The 15779-nt window shown below is 45.3% G+C and overlaps 1 protein-coding gene across 1 annotated transcript in view; it reads left to right on the top strand.

Annotated features, from left to right (window-relative positions):
* Nucleotides 1-1292: 1292 nt before the first annotated feature.
* Nucleotides 1293-15779, top strand: part of XKR4 (XK related 4) — a gene marked incomplete at both ends in the record, with an annotated part of 322922 nt that continues 308435 nt past the window's right edge. Inside the window, 2 exons of the mRNA XM_082674791.1 lie at nt 1293-1374; nt 1677-2499. Of these exons, the coding sequence (XP_082530917.1) occupies nt 1293-1374; nt 1677-2499 (905 nt within the window). The remainder of the gene's footprint in view (nt 1375-1676; nt 2500-15779) is intronic.

Raw genomic sequence — 15779 nt, 5'->3', positions numbered from 1 at the left:
CCTCGAGGCAGTGTAACACGTGTTGCCTCACTTCCCTCTGGGCTTAAAACATGTGAGTCACAGTACAATTTAAGAATTACACTCCTTGTCTCTTACATTTGTGAAAGGTAAGTGAGACAAATCAAAGTTTTCTTATCCAAAAAAAAAAAAAAAAGAGGATCCAATACCTATGGGGTTTTCAAGAACCTTTTCAATCCGCAAAATGTTTCATATTCTCTTTATATCTGATTCGGTGAACTACTCCGATCACAGGTTTAATTTATTCGAGTCCTTTCTGCAGTTGCGGGACTCCACAAATCTGCAACTCCTACAGCTTTAAGAGCAGGTAGTTCTCGTCTGGAGCCCGGGAGGCGGCGTCCTCTCCGGGCTCCGCCACTCCCGGCCCGGGGGCCAGGGCACCGAGGCCCGCCGCTGCCGGCCCCGCCCCGCCGCCCGCGGTGCCCAGAGCCGCCGCCGGGAGTGCTGCGCTTTCCAACTGCGGGAGGAAGCGGCCCGCACCGCCGCCGCTCCTCCGGGCTTGGCCGGTTCCTGGCCGCGGAGAGCGCGTCGGGGGACCGGCCCCGCGGCGCGGGCCTGGGCAGCGGAGAGCGGCCGAGCCGCCTCCTCACCTCCCCGCGCCCGGGCGCCCGGCCTACGCGAGAAGCCGGAGCCTTCGGGCAGCGCGCTTCCTCCCCCGAGGGCGCGAGCTCGGGGCTCCCTGCGGGCCCGCCCATCCTCCGCCGCCCGGCTACGCGCTCCGCGCCCTCGCGGGCCCTGCCGCCCTCTCCGTCCCCAGCTCTCCCAGGCCAGGCACACCCACTGCCGCTGCCGGCCTTCGGGGCCCCGGCGTCCGAGTTAAACCCAGCCTCCCGACCCTCGCCGGCCGCAGCTGCACACCCAGCCCTCCTCCCGGTCCCCGCCGCTCGGAACGGAGCACAAAGAGCCCTGCGCCTCCCCAGCCCTCGCCGCTGCCACACCCGCCGGTCCCCCAGCCTCCTTCGACCTCCGCGCTGGCTGGACGCGCGCCCCCTCCCCTCTGCCCCCTCGCGCCCCTCCCCCAGGGCCGGTCAAGTCCACCCAGCGGTCCCCGAAACCCCGTGGGCCGGGGCCCTGGGCCGTCTCCCCGAGTCCTCTCGGCCGCGCGTCCCGGTCCCGGCCCCTCCTCCGGGGCCCTCCGCCTCCCTCGCCCCTCCCGAGCTGGGGTGGGAGCGGCGGCAGCTGGAAGAGAAGCGATGAGGTCATCCTCTCCCTCGGAGTCAGCTGGTGGAGGAGAGGCAGCGGGAGGAGGGAGCGCGCGCGCGGGGAGGAGAGGGATGTGCAGGTCCGAGGGGCGCCGCGGCGGCCGCTGCTGCTCCTGCTGCTGGCGGCGGCGGCGGCTCGGGCGGCAGCCGCGGGGCCGGGACGGCGAGGAGCGCGGGCGGCGGGCAGGGGCGCGCGCCGGGCGCCGCGAGCAGCTTGGCTCCGCGCAGGCAGCCAGGCGGCGCTCCTGCCGGCTCCGGGCGCGCCGCTAGCCCGGCCCAGCGCCCAGCCCGGCGGGCGGCGGGCGGCGGGCGAGCCGGCGCAGGAGCGGGCGCAGGGACAGCGGCAGGGGAGCCGCGCCGCCAGGGAGGGAAGCCGGGGCGAGGCGAGGCGGCGGCGGGAGGAGGAGACAGCGGGGAAAGGTGTCACATAAAGGAAGGCTCTTCTTCGCTTGGGAGGCATCATGGCCGCTAAGTCAGACGGGAGGCTGAAAATGAAGAAGAGCAGCGACGTGGCGTTCACCCCGCTGCAGAACTCGGACCACTCGGGCTCGGTGCAGGGACTGGCTCCGGGCTTGCCGTCGGGGTCGGGAGCCGAGGACGAGGAGGCGGCAGGCGGCGGCTGCTGCCCGGACGGCGGCGGCGGCTGCTCGCGCTGCCGCTGCTGCTGCCGCTGCTACTGCTGCTGCGCCGGGAGCGGCGGCTCCGGGGGCTCGAGCGGCCCGGGCGGCGGCGGCGGCGGCGGCGGGGCGGGCTCCGCGGCGCTGTGCCTGCGCCTGGGCACGGAGCAGCGGCGCTACTCGCTGTGGGACTGCCTCTGGATCCTGGTCGCCGTGGCCGTGTACTTCGCGGACGTGGGCACGGACATTTGGCTCGCCGTGGACTACTACTTGCGCGGCCAGCGCTGGTGGTTCGGGCTCACGCTCTTCTTCGTGGTGCTCGGCTCGCTCTCCGTGCAAGTGTTCAGCTTCCGCTGGTTTGCGCACGACTTCAGCACCGAGGACAGCGCCGCCGCCGCCGCCGCCGCCGCCGCCGCCGCCAGCTGCCCGCAGCCCGGAGCCGACTGTAAGACGGCGGCCGGCAGCGGCTCTGCAGCCGCGGAAGGCGAGGCTCGCCCTTCCACGCCGCAGAGGCAAGCGTCCAACGCCAGCAAGAGCAGCATCGCCGGCAACAGCAGCGGGGCCACGCGGTCCAGCGGCCAGCGCAGGTCTGCGTCCTGCTCCTTCTGCCTCTGGCTCCTGCAGTCGCTCATCCACGTCCTGCAGCTCGGGCAGATCTGGAGGTACCGTATCGGGGGTGGGGGAAGAGGGAGATTTGCTGCCGCTCCTGCGTCCCCACTGCTTTACTCTTGCACAAGAAAATCGTTGAGGGTTGCCGTGGTAGTAACCCTAGTCACACTCCTTCCGGGTTTTGGTTTGGTTTGGTTTGGTTTTAAATTTGTGATCACAACCTAGGGTGGGAGAGGAGTGAGGGGCAAGGGAAAGGCAGCAAAGTGTCTTTGAGCGCTCAGCCCTTGTCTTCCCACTCCGTTCGACCAGCTTCTCTATGTGCTACACCCCCCTTCCTGCTCCCCCCCCCATTTTTAGTGATCCTGTTTCTGTGAGTAGGAGAGGATTCCTATCACATCTTCTAAAACTCCTTTTTAATTATGTTGAATTTGAGGTGTGTGTTGCAGTTTGGATGGCTTCTTTTGTTCCCTGAGAAAAATTGCTAATTCTAGTTAGATGGAGCTATTGCTGTTCAAAAGTACCCACATTTTAATTCTCACGGCTAGAGAAGTACTGTGCTTCAAGTAAAGAGCTTAGTAGGGACACACTTGTTTTTTGGGGGGACTGTGTATATCTATATCTATTTTTATATCCATCTCCAAATACCAGTAAGTACACTTTATGGAACCCAGACTTACTCTAGTGGTGCCCTTTCTGATTATCCTGCAGTGTCACCTCAGCTGATTTCTGGGATAGCTAAGAACCCTTGGAAAAGGGTGGTGCATCTTGTAAACTTTGACCACACTTGGCATCTTCATTGACTTTCTCTGCTGCTTGTCACCTGATCTACCAAGTGTTTACACAGATATCACTTCCACTTACAAACTGGAGTACAAACTGGAATATGGTTCCTTTGGGCAGAGGGAATCATCTCTGGAACCGTCACAGCCTGGATTTAGGAAGATAACGAAGTGGCAGGCTCAGGAATGCGTTTCTCCAGGTTTTATATGTTTTTGATAGCTTTTTGAATGATATTTTACAGCTACAAGAATTCTTGGTGTTGAAGCATTTAAATGCTAACATCCCAGAGTTATGCTTTTTGGGTTTTTCTTTTTTTTGGGGGGGGTGTTTAAAATAACTTAGTAAGTATAAGTAAAATGAGGAAACTTCCTCACAAGTGCACTGATATGGGACTACACTCTGCTATGCCAGTGTCCTTTTCAATTTTATTTGTAGTTATTTTTGTGATTAAAAAACCAAAACGATTATGAGTCATTAACTCTGCTACAACTCAGAGAATTTGTGGAACGGAGCTAAAATCGTCTTTTACGGTGAAGTGTAGTGTTTTCATTGAGAAGAGCAAGTGTGATTATTTTTCAGTCTTTTCCGGGACGGTTGCTTTGTAAAGCAGGGTGAGCATTGCCACAGACAGTGACTTTTCAAACTGAGAAACTTTTTTTTCCAAGCAGATACTTTCTGGTAAAGTGCTATATGATACGCAGTGCGACCAACTGATGTTGGAAGCTTCCATGCTTTGGACTTAAAGGACGTTTTGAAATGTCAGTTAAGTGTGATAGCTCTATTTCCCATGGTTGACTACTGCAAAGGCTTGCAGCTTGGTGCTTTTCGAGTGTGATGAACTCAAAGGCTTGATTTAATTACTGAAATTATTTACGGGGTGAGATTCATATGATTAGCAGTTTTAATCTGATAATGTGGTAAATGAAGCTTAACACTCCATTTGTTAACTTCTGCAAACTTCAGGAAGGATTTGGAAATCACTCACTTTTACCTTTAAAATGTCTAGATTTATGTAAATCATGCAAACACTTCTCAGTTCTATTAGCTGAAGAACTATCTATGTTTCTTACCGATTTATACTGTATGAAAAATTGAATATCAAATTCTAGTTGTGTTTATTAGACCTTCTAGACCAAACATTTTCCCAATTGAAAAATGATGTTTAATATCTCAGGACATAAAATGTGGAAAGTGAGAAATAATTAGGAAAAGAAAAGGGCCTGAATACATCTCAGCGAGACCATAGCCACTGGGTCATTTGGCCACACAGCAAAGCTATAGAGGGGTGGGGGGCAGGGATGGGTAAGGTTTGGTGCAGAAGGAAAACCACAGGCTGCCAGACAAATGCATTCACCAGCCCAACCCTTGGAGAAACTATGGTCACACATGGCTCCTTTTTGTCGAGCATTTCTACAATATTTTCCTTAAAGGCTTCAAAGTTTTTTCTGCTAACACATGGTCATTTGGGAGGAGATAGTATTTTTTTGGATATATATACACATTTTTTTAAAATATTTGTTTACATATTCAGAATAATGTATTTAATAATGTATATCTGAATTATCTAATCTTACTGTTCTTGGATTCTGGCTAAGATATTTGGAGGATGGTGGGGTAACCTGGTGGAAGCATGATCTAAGACTCAGCCTCATTTTCTCCTTATAATGTTAAAAACAAAGCAAAAAAAAACAAACCAAAAACTTTAGCCTAATGTAAGGAAATTGAAATGGGGTCAGAGAGTTCATGGAATGTAACACTCAGATGCATTCCGAATTGTTTCAGTTTCTCTGAGCGTAAAAGATTTGAATGGAACTTGGGGGGATGGGTGCGTCTTTGATAATAAACTGGTGAAATGCAGTTCATCTCAGATTATTATATTAGACCATTATCTTTGACCACTGTGATTCCTTAATTAGGAGCACCCCTCTGGTTTTTCAAGCTTTTCTTTTCAATGCATTGTACACAAAGGTTGCAGAAAGACCAAGGTATCAATGGTTCAAAGCTCAGAGTTCATTACTCATGTTTTAACATGCTACTTTCTAAGATCAATAAAATAGATTTTAGCTAGGTCGGTAACTGTTCATTGTATTTCCATGGAATTCAAGTTATTTTAGGTAAGGGTCAGATTCTAAAAGCTCTCTGTAGATAAAATCCTTTGAAATACCATCAAAGTGTTTGCTTGCTCAGAAATAGCTGTTTGAAACATTTTGGACAAGATTTGCCTGTATTCATACATTTATTACAGATGCAACTGCTGAAAGCAATGGTACATATTCATTTTAATTAATGTTTACTAATGGAAAAATTAATGGCAGCTTTTAAAGTCGCAGGAGTTGATACTGGGAAAGAGCCGTTTGAAATAATAAAGTGAATTTTTGCTACCATGTGAAAAGAGCAATTGTGACTTTAAAGGAACTGTGTCTGTGAATGAATGAGGAAGTACTTTTTCTTTCCTGTTCACATCATGTGATTCCAGAAGTTACTAAGAGCGCAGTTCAGCCAGTGGGAATGAGAAACACGCAATCAGATCAGCTTTTAGTCTTCATAATACCCATGATCAATTACATCTGGACGTCTTCTTCCTTCAGAGTTTATGACTTACTCTTCAAATTTGACCTGAATTTCTCCTACACATGTATGTGTGTAGGTACGTACCTACTTAGTTGTTTTTTAGCAAATAGGCACATGGTAACTGATAACTCCGTGGATGGTAGAATGGGGAATATTTTTACCATTTTTGGTTTTGTTTCTGAATATCTTATTGTGAGAGTCACCTGGTGGAAGAACAGCTTTCTTGTGTTTCTCATGCTTGATCCCCCACGAGCTATTAACATGTGTCCCGTATTCAGGTACTTGGGAAAATGACGGGTTAAGCAGAATTAGGCAGATCTCTCCACAGCAGGACTTCTCAGAGCCTTTACTTACTAAGCTGTTGTGCAGTTGTCAGTAAGTTTTTAAAGGCACAGCTATTAAATCCTCTTGTAATCATGGGTCACACAAAGCACTTTGAGAAACATTGTTCTATGCCATTCTTCAACCTGCCCAAACAAGAATTATAATAAGAAGAATTTTATGTGGTACGTTAAACATCTACAAATATTTTTATACTCCTCTCTCGTCTAAGCATTAGTACTTCTGTATATGAGAAGGCTGGCAGAGAGATTACTCAAAGATTACTCAAGATTGCTTAAACTCAGAGGGATTAAGTAACTGGCACAAGGTTACCCAACTATTATGTGATGTAGCTCAGAAGTCAAAGCCAGGCCTGTCTTACCCTAAAGTCTATTTTTTCTGGCTCCATTAGCTACCTCCAGATGCCAATTTGGATAATAAGGACAACAACGTATAAAAATGACAACTTCCCTTCACTAAGGTTGGCAGAGTTCGAGAGAGAGCTGAGTTTAGACAAGTTAGGATGTTTCTCTAATACACACCAGTGGTTCAGTGGCAGAACGGAGGCTGGAGCTCAGATCACCTGACCAGTGTTCTTCTTCCTACACCACTTGGACGCACTGAGGTTGTTGTAGTGGCATTAACGACTAAGTGGCATAATGTTTGTGAATAAGCAGAAAGTGCTTTGCAAATGATAAAAAATTCTAGAGGTAAGGAATGGGTAGGAAGATAGCATACTGGGTACAGCTGCGAGTGTTGAAAAAGTACCTTATTGATTCTGAGTTAGTTCTGAATTCTGATATACGTCAAGCACGATTGGTGCCCTTTCCTGAGTTTATTGCATGGTCATTTCCCGTATATCTGTGTTCCCTCTGCTGCTTATTAATTTATCTATTCATCTGTATTGAGTACCTGCTCTACTCAAGGCACTATGCTAGTTACGAATCGCCCCAAGATGAATAAAGTACACATCTTCTTTCGAGGAATCTACTGTCTGATGAGGAGGATGGAACAGTAAACCCACAATTTCAGTACTGGGAAATAAGCACTCTGATAGAAACAGGAAACTCAAGCCACCTTAGTGGTTCAGGTAAGACTCTGGAGAGGATATGTTTGAGCAGAGGTTGTGATGGTGGGCAGGTCTGCTACTGAAATAAAGCGGAGGTTGGCAGTGAGGGCTTGGATATGACTGTGCAAAAGGGCAGAGAGGCAAGAAAGAATAAGGCAGGTTAAACGTGCCCTTCGAACAGAGAGAGCGATTGAGAGACAGTAGCTAGAGGTGAAGATGGAGAATTAGTTGGGCTGGACGATGAAAGGAATTCAGATTTTATTCTGAGGCACTGAGAAACCATTGAAGGATTATAAGGGTGAGGATTGTTGACAAAAGTGTGAAAATCTTGTTTTATTCAAAGGAGTGGCAACACGTTGAAAGATTCAGAGGAAATGTATCAATCCCTCTCTAACTCGATCATGTCCCTTTCATTCATAAAAGTCCATTGATTTTAAACGCATCGAGTGTGGATGTAATTGGAGCATAGAAATAGGCCCAGCCTTGTGGGAGAGTTGTAAACAGATTGGTTGAAATTTATTGTATTTATACCAAAGTAAATTATTGGCAAAAGTTTATTTTGCGTTACTTTTTGAAGAGATTTTCCTTAGGATATGGTGGGCTTCACCTTATTGAAATCCTTAGAAAATTGTTCCTTGTGTTTGTGTAACGCTTCAATTTTCAGAGGGTTTCCAAGTTTTCTTTCTTAGGTGACCCTCAGACTCATCTTTGAGGTGACACATTTTGCCTATGTGGAAATTGAGACAGAATTTTAAATGTTTTTCTCTTTAGGTCACGTAGTTCTGTGCAGATTCTAGGCTAGAATTCAGTCCTGAGGTGGGAGGGAGAAAAAGGAACATGGGAGATTGTTGATGTAACTGAGGATGATTTGGTAGAAGAGAAACCTGAAAACTTGAGAGCTCTCTGGTACTGAAGGATTCCAATGTGGAAGAAACTTTTGCGTCAACCCTCTGGGGCAAAATGGATAGGATCTACAGGAAGAGATTTTGAATTAATGTAAGGAAAACATTTTTAAGTAGTCATAAGGGATCCCAAGTTCAGCTAAGATTCCTTAGGAGTAACGAGTTCCTCATCATTGGAGTGTCTAAGCATAGTTTGGAAAACTGTAGGCAGAACTACGGTAAAAGATACTTTATTATACAGAGGGTTGGACTAGATCATCTTCCAGCTCTGAGATTTTATGACAATTTCTATCATTACATGCTGCTCCAAACGTAATGGGCTAACCTTTGCTTTTTTGGCATGAAAGAAGTAGGAGTTTGCTTGAATTACTGCAGCTGCGTCACTTTGAAATCTGTTCATTGGTTATGGACCCAGTATCTTCCCTGGAGAATCACAAATTCACACCACAGCCTTGAGTGCGGGGCTTGGTGTTTAAATCTCTGAGTTCGCTCACAGATATAAATCCACACACCATCAGACAGTCCTCTGTCCATTTACTTGGGTTTCTGTATGAGCTGGAATAACTTATGCATAAATCTGTGTGGTAAATGTAACTATTTCAGTGTCTTTGTCATAAATGCAGAAGTTGTCATTTTTCCATTCACTTGAACTATACACTTATAAGGGAAAAAAAAAATGTTATACTTATTATACCCCATGAAATTGCAGGCTACTCTCAGAGCAATTGAAAGTAGCATCTATGCAAATGGATGCTATCGTTTTTGAAGAGCGTCCACAATCCTTGGGTCAGTAACTGGGAAGGTCTTTGCTCAGTCACTTACAAAAAAGGTCCTTAATGTTTGAACATCCAAGTCCATGACTTCTGTTCAATATGTTCTATATTTTTACAGTTTGAATGGAACAGTCTACCAATGAGTTTAAATAGCACCAGTCACTGAGTAACAGATAAATACTAGAATGATTCCCCTTTATATGGAATCCCGGGCCAATCTGATTCGCACGTTTCCCTGACTTGTTTTAGAATTTGAATAGCACACGTTCTAAGCTTATGGAAGCAAGACTCGGTATTGGGGTCAGATTTATTACTCTGACGTATTATCAAATAGGAGGTGCAGTGTGGTGTTGGTCACGCGTCTCAGGTATAATCTTGGAAAATAGTTGGAATATGTTGATGGATTTCATGGGAAAAACATTCAGTAATTCTCAACAGGAAGTATTCTCTTGAATGACATGCGTAATTCTGACTACCACACCATGTGACTTCCTTCCAGCTGTATGATGGTGTCCTTGGGAGCTGTTGGCATGGCCGGTCGGGAAGAAGGACCATGGGCAGATTCTCAGGAGGTCACTCTAGTAGTTGTGCATCTTACATGTGTAGGCATACGTGTTCAGTGAATATTTGCTGATCTGTGAATGAAGCCCAGGGGTTATTATTTCTTCTTTGCATGAGTGTAGCTGCACTTGCTGCCTGGTTGCTTCTTGAGCTGCTAATGGTACAGTGAATCAGAGAAGGCGCCGTGTTATCTAGAAAGGATACAGCAAATCACGCAGCTCTTTTGTAGGTTACTAGTGCTAGGAAAGTGGGGCTGCATTTCACAAAATACTAGTTATCCTCTGAGAAAGATGCAGCTAGACGCTCATCTTCACTTACCTGTTCTTGCTGATAGAAAGGTGAGACTGGGGAAACTTTGGGATAGATAGTTTTCACTTAATTCTTACGTACTCTTGACCTTCTGAGAATACACCTGTATACAGAATGATTTGGGGGAATTTTGGTTCCCCTACTTGTCTACTCAAAGAAAAGCTGTAGCTTCTGCTATTATGATGACCACGACCATCATCACCATAATTGTTATCAGCGTAGAACATTACTTCCATGTCTAGTGTATGTACAGAACTCATACAATTACTGATGGTGAGGGATAATAAAGATGGGTTAAAATGGAAATGGATCAGTCCAGAAATCCTCTAGAGGCAAGAGGTGGCCTGTAGGACAACGGTAGATCTTTTCTAACCCTGAGATGAGGGCAGAGGGTCACAGTTAGTGTATCAACGATGGATCTTATTTAGAGGGGCAGCTGCCTTTTGGGGAACTGGACTAAAAGGGGATCAGATGATTTGGCCACTTGGGGGCTCAGACCCCCGGCAGTCACCTACTGTCCTGGGTTTACATGTGACAGCACCTGCCAATGGCCCCCCAAGTTTAGGTCTTCTTTTGGTTTCCTCCTTCTGGGTCTTAGTTTTCTACCTGTATGATGTGATTAGTCAAAAATAGTGTCCAAGGTTCTTTCCAGGCTTAAAATTCTGATTCTTCTTTGCTTGTCCAGTCCCCAGAGTATATGCACCAGAAAGTCTGTTCTTCTAAGGCCGTGGCTACCGCATTGTGTAAGTCAGTCAAAGGGGATCTACGGGGGGTTTCCAGAGTTGACAATATTAGTGTCCGAAACCCAGGAATCGGTATTATATGTGGAGAGAGAATCTTAAGCTTATTTGTATAATGCAACTTATTTTGTATCATTTCCAAATTTTAGTTATAATCAAATTAAACCATTTTCATTAAAACACATATCTAAGTATTTGAAGCTGATGTTCAAAGTGTTCCATATCACTAATTTTAAGAGTTGTACCCTATAGACTTGGGAAGCCACAACTGCCTTCTGCCTTTCATGGGGGGAGGTATGCACAGCTGGAGCGCTAGGATTAACAGATAGGAACAATGCTTCACAGGCCTAAAAAGAACTATCCATTAGGTCAAGGAGAAGGCTGTTGTCAGAGCTAGATTTGCTTCTAAATTAAAAGCTTGTCCTGGGTTACACTGTCACTGATTTAATATGCTGGAAATTGAATTAAACACTATACAAAGATACTGTATCCAGGTCTGCACTTGTTGAGGAACAGGGCAGTGTTACATTCTGCCAGAAGCAGAGCTCAACCCCTTAACCTTTCCCAGTTGGGGAGTGCCTGGATCTTCAGGATGTTAGAGATCTGTTGTGACCCTGCACAATTTTCAACCTCATGACAACATTTCAGTTTTTTACGTTAAAAAAATTTTTTTAAAACATTTATTTAAAAATTGTCTGAAGTATGTCAAACTGTTTTCCCCCTTTCATGATTCATAAGTAGGCTGTTTGAATCAGTTCTACTTCTTTTGCTTACTTTATGTACTTGCACTGTTTTCCTGGCAGGGGAATCCTTCTACACAAACAGAGCAGTGGGCAGTGTGTGGGGTGGGTGAGGATTAGTCAGTCAAAATCAGGCACATATAGAAAAAAGGAGGATCTGCAGTAAAATGAGTCCAAAAAGACTTGAGCTGACTTGGATTTGGCTTCCCATCAAGTACATTTTTTTAAAGTGTATAATATGATGTTTTTTTTTAATTCATTCTTTAAAAAAATTTTGTTGTGGTAATAACACTTAACATGAGACCTACCCTCTTAATCAAAAATTTTTTTAAATTAATTTTTATGAGAGTATAGTTGCTCCACAACGCTGTGTTAGTTTCTACTGTACAACAAAGAAGTACATTATTTAAGAAGGAAAAAGTCACCTTTCTGAACCCCCAGCCTAGGAGATTTCATTCATGTAAATAGTAGTCTGATTCCTCTTTCTGCAGCCTAGATAACAATTATGAATAAAGATATCAGTCTGGGGCTCAATTCTCTATTTTCCAGGTCTTTTCTCAGTAGCAGAGAGTCAATACTCAACACAAAGGTAGCCATTGTAGCAGTAACAGTTACAGAACAGTCCCTCATCGTTTCCTTCATTAGTTCATGGCATAATCACTGCATCAGTGTGACAGTAACAATGAAGAAATGATCCTTCAGGAAAGAGGGGAAAGGATTTGTAAAGCCTTCTTTTGTCTTGATAAGAGTTTTCAGCTGATTAATTAATTTGCTGTTTTACCAAAGTAAAATTAATAACAATCATTTTTTAAAATGTAGGTCAATTCTAGAAAACTCTCCAAAGTGATTTTTAGTACTTGGGTCTGTTGTTATAAATTAGGAAGGATGTCCCATAGGGTTTCATATCTCTAGGGGATGCACTGCTATTAAGAGTGGCAGTCACAGATATCCTGTGGGATTTTTCCTGAATCGGTTGGTGATGGTCGGGTTTGAAAAACTGAGTTCTAGATGGGAACAGGTCATATAACACAGTCCCAATGAAAGCATAAATATTAGTTGTGTTCCTGCTTCTAAAAAGTGAACAATCATTACAATTACTTAAGGATATACTAATATCTATCTATATCATATGTGGAATCTAAAATATGATACAAATGAATTTATTTACAAAACAGAAACAGACTCACAGACATAGAAAACAAACTTATGGTTCCCTGAGGGGAAAGGTTGGGGAAGGATAAATTAGGAGTTTGGGATTAGCAGATACAAATTATTATATATAAAGTAGATAAACAACAAGGTCCTACTGTGTAGCACAGGGAGCTATATTCAATATCCTGTAATAAGCCATAATAGAAAAGAATATGAAAAAGAATATATGTCTATATTTATATGTAGAACTGAATCACTTTGCTGTCCAGCAGAAAGTAACACAACATTGTAAGTCAACTATATGTCAATAAATAAATAAATTAATTAATTAAGGTTGGAATCAAATGGGTAAGGGAGAGGAACCCTGAAGTTCTGATCAATACCTTGGAAACCATCATTTCATCCCATCCTCTGATCTGCTGGTAGAAGAGGTGGGAGTTATGGATCGAGCATGAATTGATTAGTTGGAGGAAGAAAAAAAATAGCCATGAGAGAAATGAACGAAGATGGAGAATTTTATTCCATACTCAGAGGATGAACTTTTAATCCTTTGTCGTAGGAGTGGGAAAATTGTACTGATCCCCATTCTATAACGCATCACAGCAAAGTTTAAAGCAAGGCTTCACCAGCCAGGCTAAGTTTCCCTTAGATGAGTTGCAGCTCCAGCTGTGGTGATGGTCACGTTTATGGGATCGAGTTGAGACTGAGGGCACCAGTGGGGTCTGCAGTCTGAGGGACTTTGACCCGAGTCCCGGATTATCACACAGGTCAGAAGAGGGCAAGTCAGCTGGCAGAGGGTCAAGGCCAGGGCACATCATCACAAAGGGGAACATATTAAGAGCCCAGGATTCTAAGCAGGGACCAGAAACAAACTTGATAATAGTAAAGGGAGGTTAGAATCTGAGATCAAGGTCATCATGCAGGCAAAGCATGACACCCGGACTTCAAAGTGTGAAGCCGAAGGGAGATTTGTTTCATTTATGTTCTCGTTATATAACTTCTGTCTGGTCGGGTATCAAGAGTAGGGCCTACAACTGGAGGTTGAGTTCTCATCCCGCTGAGGGGAGGGCAGAGAGCTGGGATTGAAGGCAGGTTCTCACTCATCCGCTGTGGACACCTGCAAATTCATCAGCAGCCCATTGGCCGAATCACTATGTGGTCACTGTAATCGGTTGCTGAGAATAAAATGACAGACATAAGTGACCAGTGATAACCTTTTCGTCATGTTTTCCACAAACATCTGCTTAAAATCATAGTAAGAAAAACATGTTAAAAAGAATATGCTCTCAAAAAGTTTATGTGGAATCTTAAAAAAAATGTTACAAATGAATTTATATGCGAAACAGAAATAGACCTGCAGACAAAGAAGACAAATTTATAGTTACCAGAGGGGGAAGGGGGAGAGGGAAAAATTAGGAGTTTGGGATTAACATATACACATCACTATATATAAAATAGATAACCAACAAGGACCTACTGTAAAGCATTAGGAACTCTACTCAATATTCTGTAATAACCTATAAGGGAAGAGAATCTGAAAAAAATAGATACATATGTATGTATAACTGAATTTCTGTGCTCTAAACGTGAAACTAACACAACGTTGCAAATCAACTATACTTCAATAAAAAAATAAATAAAAATAAATGGTTTTAAAAAAAAAAAAGGCTTACCATCTAGGAAAGGAGGCATGTCGCTTTCATACCCCTGCAATCTGTCTGTGATGAGGCACTGAGTGAGCTGTTGCCTTACTCAAGGTAGAGTCAGCAACCAGCAGCCTTAGCATCTCTTGGAAGCATCTCAGAAATGCAGAATTTCAGGCTCACCCCGATCTACTAAATCACAACTTGCACTTGAACAAAATCCCCAGGGGATTCGTAGGCATTTTTAAGTTTGAGAAGCAGAATAGCATCCATTCTGCTACAGAGGAGGGAGGACCCCTTTCAGCTGAAATGGTCAAGGAAGGCTCATCTGAGCTGGACATTCATGGAAAATATACTTGATCCAGACACCGTAACTGGCTTTCTCACTAGTTATCGCACTCAGTACGACAGCTTGGAAACCGTACCGGTGATAGGCGCACACGTACACGCTCATAGACAGCACTGTAAGCAAAAGTATGACAAACAAAGTGAAAGATTCTAGTAAAATCTTTATTCAAACTCCATTGTTTTATGTTTTTATTGTTCACAACTGTTGACTGCTCTCTGCTCACAGTTTTATATTCTACTCAGACCTTATGCCATCTGGTCACTTGGGATGGAGGGGACAAGGGGTGGTGAGAAAGGGACCAGACCTTCTCAGCGGAGGTGGACACTAGGAAAGCGTTGGGTTCAGAGTAACCAGACCGTTAGGTTAGAGAATGAAAAGAGGGACATGGGGCTTCCCTGGTGGCGCAGTGGTTGAGAGTCCGCCTGCCAATGCAGGGGACACGGGTTCGTGCCCCGGTCCGGGAAGATCCCACATGCCGCGGAGCGGCTGGGCCCGTGAGCCGTGGCCGCTGAGCCTGCGCGTCCGGAGCCTGTGCTCCGCAGTGGGAGAGGCCGTGGCGGTGGGAGGCCCACGTACCAAAAAAAAAAAAAAAAAAAAAAAAAAAAGAGGGGCATGGCAGCTCTTGCCAAGAAAGACATAATGATTTGTCATCTTTGCTCAGAGAGGCGGAGCTAGGCTGGTTGTGGCATCCTTATTCATACTTTTCTGAAAAGGGAGAAGCCTTGAGGGTGAGCAAAGATGTCCCATCGCTGGGTGTCAGGGATAGTGGAGCGGGAGGTCAGGTTCTGGGCATCCCTCATCCTTAGCTTTTAGTCTGCTGGACCAAGGAGCTTCTGCATCTTCATGGGAAAGAGGAACCAAGAGAGGAGTAACGGAGACGAACTAGGAACCCAGGCCTGCGAGACCAGGTCCTGTCCAGGAATTGGCAGGGTATTTTTATAAGATGACGTGGGAAGACTTCTGATGACCAACCTGCTGTGTGCAATTCAGCTCTTTATGGTGACCCAGGAGGCTCACAAGGCAGGCTATGCCATGGGAAGAAATATGACAGTTCAGCCCGATGTCATGCTTTACTGTTTGTCTTCCTAAGTGAGAAACATAGCATCAACAACATGACAAAATATGTCAGTGTCTGGGTTGTGGGATAAAGAGATAATGAGGATGGCGCCTTATAAGATGTATATTTGGGTAGCTGTGCGATCAGTTTCCTTATTTCACGTTAAACAAAATAGAAAAAGATGGCCTTCCCAGAAATGCTTCTTTGCAAAGTAATAGTTTTCTAATTTCCCTTTCGTACAACATCTGGTGTTGCTAGGCTGTCATTTCTGTTGCTAGGGTTCCCTCCCCCATCTATGTGCTAGGACGTGATTGTTTCGTTCAGTGTTCTGAAGTGTTTCCATGGAGAGTTCCTAAGTTAAATTTT

This window comes from Grampus griseus (genome assembly GCF_964374135.1).
Source record: "Grampus griseus genome assembly, chromosome: 17".
NCBI classification, from domain to species: Eukaryota; Metazoa; Chordata; class Mammalia; order Artiodactyla; family Delphinidae; genus Grampus; species Grampus griseus.
This window is presented reverse-complemented; position numbering and strand designations above follow the sequence as displayed.